Source organism: Corvus moneduloides, chromosome 8 (assembly GCF_009650955.1).
Source record: "Corvus moneduloides isolate bCorMon1 chromosome 8, bCorMon1.pri, whole genome shotgun sequence".
Taxonomy (NCBI): Eukaryota; Metazoa; Chordata; class Aves; order Passeriformes; family Corvidae; genus Corvus; species Corvus moneduloides.
The window spans coordinates 22,991,357-23,002,058 of record NC_045483.1 but is presented as its reverse complement, the minus strand read 5'-3'; the positions used below and the strand labels follow the sequence as shown (position 1 = coordinate 23,002,058).

The window sequence follows — 10,702 nt, the reverse complement described above, 5'->3', positions numbered from 1 at the left end:
ATGTATTTTGATCTCTTTGCTTTGGTTATTTATATCCTTTCTTTATGCTGCAGGGAAGAGTCTTACACAAAAATGTTAATTTTTATTTATTTGTAATATGAGCATTAAGCCTTTTGAGCCCTCATGGATGCGCTGATGCTGATAGCCCATTACAAACACAGATGTTTGCAAGGAAAGTAAATGTTTTCTGCTTTCTGATACATGCAGTTACTTAGCTGTTCCAACATCTGTCAGGTGATGCTGTCAAAAAGAAGCCTGTCAAATAGAGTAGGAAGATCAGGGACTTTGTTCAACAGTTCTTAGAAAAATAAGATAAAAAACTATGCCTATTGTCACTATAATGTAGAAACACTTCTGGTAAGGATCAATATGCATATTCCAAAAGGCAGAGAAACTGAATGTGACAGAGAGCTTAGAAAAAGCTTGGTGAATACAACAATATATAAAGACTTTACAAAGGGGGTTTCTGAACTGATTTAAAGGAAAGAGTAAGTAATATTTAAGATAAGTAAAAATCTGTGCTGAGACTCAGGAAGACATACCAAAATCAGGTTGTAAGCATAGCATAAAAGACTGAAAAGTCTGTAAGGGCTTCAAGAAGGACATTTAGTATCTGGGAGCAGAATACAATAGTGGCCAAGAGTAAAGATCAGGAGTGTTAAGCTCACATTTCAAAGGTAAGTAGAGAGGTCAATGAACTTTCACAGGAGATTCATCGTTATGTGGTCAAAGATAATTTTAACAACAGAAAGGAACAGGAAGGGTATAAAGCTGGGTCCAAGCATTGGATGCTGGAGATGATAATGCTTGGATCACGGTTTCAGCACTGGCAAGAAGAAATCCAAACAGCAGAAGAAATCAGAATCTACCAGCTTCTGCATTTATTATTAATTTTCTGTATTTATTACTTGCCAGGTAAAGGCAAAAAGAGACTCGGTGGTGTCTTTTTAAAGAACAGCTCCCTAGATAGGAGTTTTATTGTAAAGATTAATACATAAATAAATAGCTTATTTTGAAAGTTTTAGGGAAAGCAGGGTATTTCAAAGTGCTTTACACTGGCTGCTGAGAAACACAACACAGTTCTGATCCTTAGCACTCACGCAAATCTTCCCTTACTTGCTACAACATTGAATTAACTTGCACCAAGTTCTATTCGTAAAGAAAGTTTTTGCACCATGTCTTCAAAAAAGAAGGTAGTGATGAAAGTTCACGGTTCTTAACTTGCCTCAAAATCATTTTAAACACAAACCATTAGAAAACTGTTAGTTTGAAATTGTTTATGTGATCTCACAAGGCTTTTAAAACATGATAACCATCACACTTTACACCTCTCTGAAAGGTTAGTTTAATCGTAGATCACATAAAATTGGTTTCCACAAATGCGTAATGGTTCATGTGTCACACTTGAACTAAATGGTTTTTTAAATGGAGCTGAAATTATTTTGATGTGTACAGATTCCCAGACTTTTTTTTCCTACAACCTTTCTTAAACCGGCCCCCATCAGGAATCATTCCCTTAAAGTCTCATTAATAATTCAGATGTTCTGATTACTTTAAAAGATCTATGGAATTGAGGCTTTTTTTTTTTTTTAACTGCTTGACAAAAAGATAAATGAATGTAGAAAGAAGCGGTAGGAGTCTGGCAAGCTGTAGATCATCTCTGAACAGATTGTAACTTTATCATTCTGTCAGGAAGAATAATTTAAAGCACTTAATCAGTTAGCTTCAGTGTGCAGGATGTAACATTATGAATTCCTATCGTCCAATCTGTTCAAATCAAAGGGAACTTAATTATAATAGGTGAGAGAGAGGGAGATGGGAGATTGAACATCGTTCAGACTCAGGCAACTTTAAGGGGGCAGGGAATTATTTAGTCTGGTCACAAATGAGTAGGATATTTTTAAACAGAAGTGAAAAGCATTTTAGAAAACGACAAGAAAAACAATACAGTAGTTCTGTTTCCCTTCAGTAGCAAGCCACTAATAAGTAATATAATCCCTGGGTTTGATTTCATTTCTTAAAAAAGTTTAAGAACAGGTAACAAGAATTGGGGGGGGTCTGGCATGAAAGTTCTTAAAATCCATATAAATTGGAAGTGCTTTAATTTGATATTTGTGGAAGTGACGGAGAAGTCCAGTAATTCTGGAGATTAGGGCACTTCTTGAGAGACTCTAACACCAAAGCTCTTTGTTTATTTTTGTGCACTTACATCCAGGTATTTGTCCTTTATTCGTCTCGGTCTTTCAATTTCTTTTCTCTCCTTTACCTCCTGAGCTTTTGCGCTCTGTCCTTGGGTTTCTAAGGTGAATTTTGCCTTGCTAGTTTTTAATCATTTATTTATTAAAAAATGAGCATTCTTTCTGCTCCTGTCCTGATTTCAGAATTTCAGTGGTTAGCAAAAGTAGCAGTTTATATTATGAGAGACACTAAAGCTTCTGCAGCATTTTGGATTCTCCATTGGCATGAGAAGTAGTGCATACATGTCAGAGTGGCAGCTCTGGTGTGACACACTTTGAACCTTGCATGTAATAATGCAATGCCCAGAACTGTAAGTGTTCACTGCTCTGCCCACCCACCTCTGGAATTTGGGGAAGGAGGACAAGAATGGAGACAGACCCCTGTTCACAAATGCTTGTCAAAGCTCAAGTGCACCTAATGACCATTAGCCACTCTAGATCAGGAGTTTCCAAGTCTCTGAATGAAGTTATCTTGTAAAGTTGCATACCTGTCATTGAGAAATTACAGCAGAAATTGCTCCCTAAGGGGTTTAAGATTTTTTTTTTCTTTTGTGAATTTTAAGAAGCTTTTATCCATACCTGCATATGAACAGTGCAATATAGTGGTTACAATGATAAACAGCTGGGGAATGGCTGCAATTCTGCAGCCTCTCAGCATCCTCACTCCCTCCCACAGTGCTCCCAGCCCGCCTTAAAGCAGCACCATAAAATCCTCCTGTGTTCATGGGAACAGATACTGCTCAAAAATAGAAAAGAAAGAGCTTCCTCTCTAATATTCCTTTAAGTCCTTGCTTCCTCTGTCTTGCTGTCACCTATCACGATCGATCCATTCAGGATTAGCTGAAGCCCCCTACAGTCACCTGCAGAGTCTGGTGTGTTCCTTACCCCATTTTAAACCCTAGAGTTCAGCAGTGCCCAAGCACCTGTGTGCTTTCAAAGTAGGGATATAATGCCCACCCTGTGCAGCAAGGCTGCCATCTGGCAGCAGGAATACAAGTCCTGTTTATTCTAATAGCAGCTGCAGAAAGTTCTTTACATTCTGCTGCATGATTTCTGGGCCAGCAGTAGCCACCACCCCAAGGCTGGAATGGTTCAGAGAAATCTCTGACTCTTTAGGTGCTCCTCTGTGTGTAGACTCACATGCTCTTTTCTGCATTACCTTTATTGCAGCTGCTCTCCCTGGCTTCTTTGTTTAGACTTTGATGTGTATCATTTTTTTCAATAAAGGAATCACCTAAGCATGGGGGCAAGGAAAGAGCTCTCTTACATCCAGCAAGCAGACTAGCACACTGGCAGTTTTCTTTAGCTTCTGTTATCAAATCTGCAAGCGTCATCCTCCTTTCATGTCAGTATTTTCAGAGGTATTAATCTAATGCACTGTACTGCTAGTAATTAGTCAAAGTCACCTTCTATTGATCTCTTTTTCCTATAAACTTTACTGACTGCTCCCTGTATTTTTATTTTTTAATGTTTCTGTGTATGTGTGCTTCACTAACTAAAACTTTCATTTTTCCCTCCTTATTCTGTCTCTACCTATTTTGCTCCTTAGCAGAAAAGAAATGGTTTACAGATGAGCCGGATAATGCCTATCCCAGAAACATTCAAATCAAGCCCATGAGCACTCACATGGCCAATCAGATCAATCAGTATAAATCTACAAGCAGCTTGATACCACCAATACGAGAAGTTGAAGATGAATGTTGACTTCTTCGAAGCCAGAACTATTTTTTTAAAGCCTGACAAACTTCATGAATGGTGATGTGACATTTATTCCTCTTACTTGCTGAACCACTGATGGAGAAGTTAAGAAGGGCAAGTTTAATGGGAAAATAAAGTAGACAGATCTTTGTTTGTCTGCCTTTAATATTGCTTCCACGTATTTTGGAAACTATTTCATTTATAAATGAACATAATCAAAACTAGTCATGTATAGCCTCTAGCATTTTAAATTATTTTTATTTATTAGAAAAAATATATTTTTCTTTTTTTTTTTCATTGTTAAGTATTTTCCCTTAAAAAAACGGCATATGTGGCCAGACTCCTAAGAATTAAAAAAACCCAACAAACCCTCAGTCTTTGGCTTAAAGGAGAATGATGGTCACAGTTATAAGGATATGTAATTAAGGGAGACAAAGGATATATTTACAAAAAGGAAAAAAAGGTCCAACTTGTATTTTAGTAAATCAAAAAAAAAAAGAAGAAAAAAAACCTACAACACTTCACCAAAATGTTTCTTTATTGGAAGATGTGTATTTTGTTCAGCATTGACACCAGCTCTTAATAAATTGAACTTATTTATTTTCAGAGTTGAAAGTCATATTTTTGTACATGTGACATTCTTCTGAAATATTCTTTGTTTTATTAGCATATATAGATCACCTTGATTGCCAGTTATGTGAGGGTCCAGTAATCCCCCCCACGGTGCCCTGTCCCTTCTCACGGTCACACACCCACAGGAACGCAGCACCCTCGGTAACGCGCTGTGACACAGGCACAGGGAATGTCACCACCCCAACCTGGGGCCTTGGACGTAACGGGCACTTGCTGGAAATGGCAAACCTGGCAATTGCACTTCACTTCTCATTAGCCATCAGCAGCTGCTAATTTCAGGAAGGCAAGCTTGGCAATTCTTCTTCTTTTGCCATGTATTACAGTGCTTTAATCCAGAGTACATAAAATAGTGCATGGAAGTGGAAGTTATAAACCATCTCATCTACCACATTTTGTTACTTCCTTACTTCAGAAGTGCTGATGGCCTTTCATTGGTCTGAGATGGCACAAATTCTTCCTGATATGTATAGAGATTTAGCTCCAGATCCTTGTACTTTGGTCATAGCTCATACCCTGGTAAAGGGCACACTGAATCTCCTTTTGGTGAATTCAGATCAGGATAAAAACTGGTTTAGCCTCAGCTCTACAATCTCACAACATGCTGCCCTCAGTTAATTCTTACAACAAGCAACATCATATATTATCAGTTGTTTTTCTGGTTGTTGGGTTTTTTTTTTTCCTTTTATTTATTTTTACTTTGCTGGAACACCACACATAAAAGTACAGTAATAGCCAAATCAAAATAATAGAAGTGATGAATGTATTTATTATGATAACATGCAAAAGGCCTTTGATGGGTGCCTTTTGTGTCAGCAGTTTCACAAAGTTGCCAACAAGCTTATAGCCATCAGACAAAAATGTGATGTTTCATATCTGTGCTGCAGGATCTACCCACCCAAGCATTTAGGTTCTAAATGATTTAGTAACTCTCTCTATCTCAAATAAGCAACGTGACACAATTGTGTGAAGAAAAAAAAAAAAAGGAAAGGCTGTGCTAATATGGAAACAAAAACCAAAACCACAAACCCAGAGTCATCAGGAAAAGCAGATTTTCATTGTGCGAGTTAACTTTAGGCTTTGTAATTTTGCAGAATTGCTAAACACCACAATTAAACATACTGTGGTATTTTTATCATTAGAGAAATATCAGTGAGTCAAACAAATACAAAGCAGATGATGACTTTATTGTGAAAACAATGATGATGTCCACTATATAATCCAACATTTAAGCCAAACTATCTCAGCTTTAATGTTTGTCCACTGGCTGCAGTACAAGTATAACCATACTAACACCTAATAGGCTTTATTCTGGAGTGACTTCTTGGACTGTGACTATTTTGTTGTTACATTTTGTAGAATAGCTATTTAAAGACAATAACAAGAATTGTTAATACAGTATCTGTAAAATTGGATTGTTTAAAATATTTCACTCTTCTACAAAGTAACAAAAAAACTCAAGCAGTTTTTCATTATTATTTAGATCCACGTTTAACGCATTTCACAGTCCCCAAAAGAGAAGATAATTCCAGTGAGTTCTTCCGACGTATGCTGCTTCAGCTAGTGACACGTTATAATTTACATCCAGTTTCTGCATTGGGTCATGTTAAGCCTTTTCTTTGAAGTTGGTGCTCCTTTTTCATTTATGAACTGCAGTCATATTACAACCAGAATGAAAAAAGCTGGTCCTGGTACAGGAGAATTGTAGAAATTTGTGTTCAACCGCACCAAATACATATGATTTTTTTTACCTTAGAAGACTGGTGTTTACTATAGGGGCATAGAACATTATATCTTATACCTTATCATATACAGTGCCAATTCTGAGTGTTCTTCCTGCAGAAGTGAGCATTCACTGGATAAAACATACCAATGAATCGAATACAGCACCCCTACATAGCTAAGGTTTGTGTGTGTCTCTGTCCAGTTTAACTGTCACACCCAAAAATCCCATGCTACTAACTGTATATAAATAAAGGGCAAGACCTGAACACACTCACGAGCTCTTCTGGAACAGATAGCTCCATAAACAATGGCTGATTGAACAACATTCAGAAAGAGCCAGCAAGACAGAGAGAAACAGGTGGAGTTATGGGTTTACATTTCCTATTTATAGAAAAGCTAAAATCAGTAATCTTTTCTTACCCCTATTTTTGATAATCAAAGATGCAGGACTACCATCTGGAAATTGGATGGAGGAACAGATAGAAAACTTGTTGGGAATCTACGATATTCAGCTATTAAGGATTATAATAAGGCCAGGACCAAAAAATGGATATATGGAGTTACATCAAAGCTGGGAAAAGGGACCTAAGTGACAGCTGACAGATCACATGATAACGAATATAGAAATAAGTTCTTGGTCTTTATCAATAACTTCTACCCCTTTCTCAAAAGGCAAAAAGGAAAAAACCTCAGGGTGGGGAGGGAGGATTTTTCAGCTTTTTTTTTTTTTTTTTTGTCATTAACTGCATGCACTATTGATACAGGCTATACAATGTTTTTTGGTAACTCATGGATAAATAGTGTGTCTGTGTGTTTGTGTTTGCATATATGCATGTCCACACATGCACACACATGTAGGTATATGTGGATATATACACACATATATGTGTATATGTGGATATATACACACACATATGTATGGGGGTGTGCATGTATTTGATAGAGTCATCACAAGAAAGTGTCATCATTTTTATTTTCCATTAACTGGGGTGAAGAAAGGCACAAAAAAGAAGAAAATGTGTGACTTGCAGGGCAGCACATGGAAGAATTGTTTCTGCTGTTTCCACCTGTTTTGATCCAAACCCAGACATCCCAGTTAGTTTTATGGGAGATGCACTGACATTGTGCTGCAGAGCCTTCTCTCACTGCTGCAGCGGCGCTGTGCTCCTCTCACCCCTGCACTTGTGTGCTCTCACTTTGCCAGAAAGTCTGCTGGCTCTCTCCGTTTCATGGCTATTATTTTAATTTGTCCCCTGAAGCCTATGAGCACTAAGATGAAAGGATAAAACTGTCTTCTGATAGATTTGGCAAGTGTCGAGCACAGCAGAAGTTGAAGTATAAAGAAATGAAGATATTCCTAGTTTAAATGCAATTTTTAACACCTTGATGTGATTGTCTAGTTCCTTCTAAAATAATAAGTATGTGATGTATTTGTTAATAGGGAAAAACAAGATGAAAACATTTCCTTGTACTTTTTAAAAACATTCTGAAACTGTCACTGACATTTTAGCAGCTTGTCTTTCAAATCAGCATCGATGGCCCAACAGTTGGGAATACATGGGACAGAAAGTACAAACCACTTTTTCTGGGCCAGGAATGGTCAGCTGGATGTGGAAAGGCCTCAGCCATAGGTGGCAAAGGGCAAATGTAATTTGCAAGCACAGTACAGGAGACATGCAAAAGCATTAGCCTTCTATTATACATTGTTGGATGGAGGTGGATGAGGTTGGCTGCTTTGGGCCTGTGAAAGGAACATTTTGCATTTCTTGAACTCTTCATATAGTAGAAGGAGAAACTACAATAGTGTATTCTCATTCAGGGAGGACTGGTTTTGTTGGGGCTGTGTGTGTTTGTGTGTAAACTACAGCTAACAACTATGGCAATAATTGGTTGCACAAACTGATGCATAAACATACATGACCAAAAAAAGCAATAATTCACAAGTGGCTAATAATTTGTGTTTTCACTGCTTGACCACTCACTGGCCAATCCATAAAAATGTTAGCAACTGCCCTGGACTAGCTGACTCGCACGGGCTCAAACTCAAACACAGAGCAGGTGCTTAAATGGTTTTAAGACGTGGATTCCTAAGGGCTCCTGGATCCCAATGTATTTGAAATGAACACATATTGAGGTCAGTGTGTGTGTGTGTGTGTGTGTGTGTTTTGTTTTTACAGCTGTTATCATTGTGAATTTCTTTAGCACCAAAAGAAGTGTGTGTCTCACCTTTCATTTCTAGTGTTGAATGTGCTTAAACAAAATAACCAAGTGTGTGAAAGGCGATGAACAGAACAAAGTGAAAACAGAAATCTGTTCCCAGTGTTACAGTGGATTAGCCTGGGAATATCTCTCAAAGTCAATGGCAGATGCACAAAAAATTCAGAGGAAAGGAGAACTCTTTACAGTCCTTCTCTTTTTTTCCTTTCTGTGCCATCTGAACCACCAACATACAGACAAGCACCTTTTTAATTTTAATTATTTTCTTTTTCATTCTAAAGGTTCTTGAATAATCACAGGCTTAAGGGAAATAGTTTTTTTTAGAAGTCATTATATATGCACGCCAGGTCTCCTAATATTCCATTAGCAGGCCTAATATTTGTAGTATTTTCATGCTGAGTAATAGTAGTGGTTACAGCCCCATCTGAAATAATGAAAGGAGTGTAGGAGCTCTTCCGCTGTAGTCACTGCCCAGGATGGTATGTGGGCCTACAGTACTCGTAAGTGTGTCCCAGCATTTATCAGAGCTATATTTATGTGAGTAATGCATCTATTCTGCACAGATTCTCCACTGGAGAACACGCAGCCATGCTGAAGCTGTGCAGTCTCTGTGCAGCAGTCTGCATGACCAGGTAAATTCCACTGGAGCCCGTAGCAAGGACTGCTGCTCTGAGGCACCTGCTCTGTACAGTGGTGTGTTATTGGTAACTGCCAAAATGAGAAGGGGTAGGAAAAAGGAAGAAAATATAAAATATAAGGTATTCTTTTATTACTTTGGATCTAATTTAGAGCAATATCTAACTTAGGAAGCTAAACAGTAAGGCTGCATCTAATTAGAACCTTTATGATGTTGAGACAAGGTTTCTTACTGCTTCAGTCAATGCATTTTAGAGGAGATCTCTATAAATTGAAAAAACCAAACAACCCAGAACACAGCATATAGGCAGTTGAATACATGTAATAAAACCCATGGATTTTTCAGAAACAAAAAATGTGGCATATGAGCATTTTGTTGACTGGACAATAACTAGTAGGAACCACATAAAAATGTCAGCAAAAGTTATCTCAAGCAGTTAAAAAAATTTCGCTTCTGCCATAGTACAGCTTGGGACACACATGCTTAGCCAATGCAAATATTCTAACCTCTGGCAAAAAAAAAAAATATATATATATATAACTTTTACATTTCTGTAGAGTTCAAGACTGATGAAACCATTTTCTTCCTTCAGAAAAAACACACACACCCCAATACATATATACAATATATTTTGATTGTTTCACATGTCTGCATTATTTATAGTTTGGAAATGGAGATGGTGAGGAGGTACACTGAGAACCAGTTAGAATCTTAATTTAAAAGTTCGTCAAGAAAAAGGAGTACGACTTCATCATTTTACTTTTAACATCATGGGTTGGTGAGAGAGAGCAAATGCTGGTGCTCAGAAATGATCTACCTGACTTTGTCATATGTAATATCCAGTGAAAAATATATCGTCCTGTAAAAAGGGTTTGTACATAACTTGTACATGGTTTCATTTTGTATTTTTCTCAGATTAAAATTTATGTATTTGTGTTCTAAAAGAAGGAGAGATTGCTGTGTTTTCTTTTTTCTCTTCTAGAAAGTTCGTAACTTGTATCACCAAGTCATGATTACTGCATTCATGAAACCAATATTATTAATACTTCGACCTAAGACTAACCCAACACCCTTTCTCTCTTGCTTACACTCCAGAATCAGCTCCTTGCTAATAATAATTAATATCAGGCGCCATGGAGGATTCTGTGGGGACTGTAAATGAATAATTCTGCAGCAGCAACAAATGCTATCCTAACACCAGCTATGTAGTCAAATACAGATTAAGTCTGGTTTAATTTAGCTGCTTTACATGACTGAACAGAGCATTTCGTATCACCTTTAGCTCTGAAAGGTCAGGTTTAGATGGATTGATAATTTTGCTAAGCAGTCCAAAGACTTTTTCATGATGAGTACATTTAAAAATTCTCTGCAAGTTTTGGACTATGCTTCCATTGCAGCTTGGGAATTAGGTGTCATCCTACATGCAACTGTATGGTTTTAGGCTTAAGAAAACCAGTCTCCTTCTGGAGTCTGTAACATTGTGTGCATGTGGCTGGCATTCTGCTATAAAATAACCTTGTCATTAAGGTTGACATTATTAATCTTCTGTGCAGTATCA

General features: G+C 37.5%; 1 protein-coding gene across 45 annotated transcripts in view; it reads left to right on the top strand.

The window, feature by feature from the left end:
* KCNMA1 (potassium calcium-activated channel subfamily M alpha 1) overlaps positions 1-9,735 on the top strand; it is a 444,344-nt gene extending 434,609 nt beyond the window's left edge. For 21 of the 45 annotated variants that reach the window (XM_032116874.1, XM_032116870.1, XM_032116922.1 and 18 more), the window contains one exon: positions 3,790-9,735. In XM_032116874.1, coding sequence (XP_031972765.1) covers positions 3,790-3,941 — 152 coding nt within the window. In that variant the 3' untranslated portion in view covers positions 3,942-9,735. Of the gene's footprint in view, positions 1-3,786 lie in introns of all 45 variants that reach the window. The other 24 variants (XM_032116877.1, XM_032116876.1, XM_032116875.1 and 21 more) reach the window with 2 other exon arrangements.
* Positions 9,736-10,702: the final 967 nt, after the last annotated feature.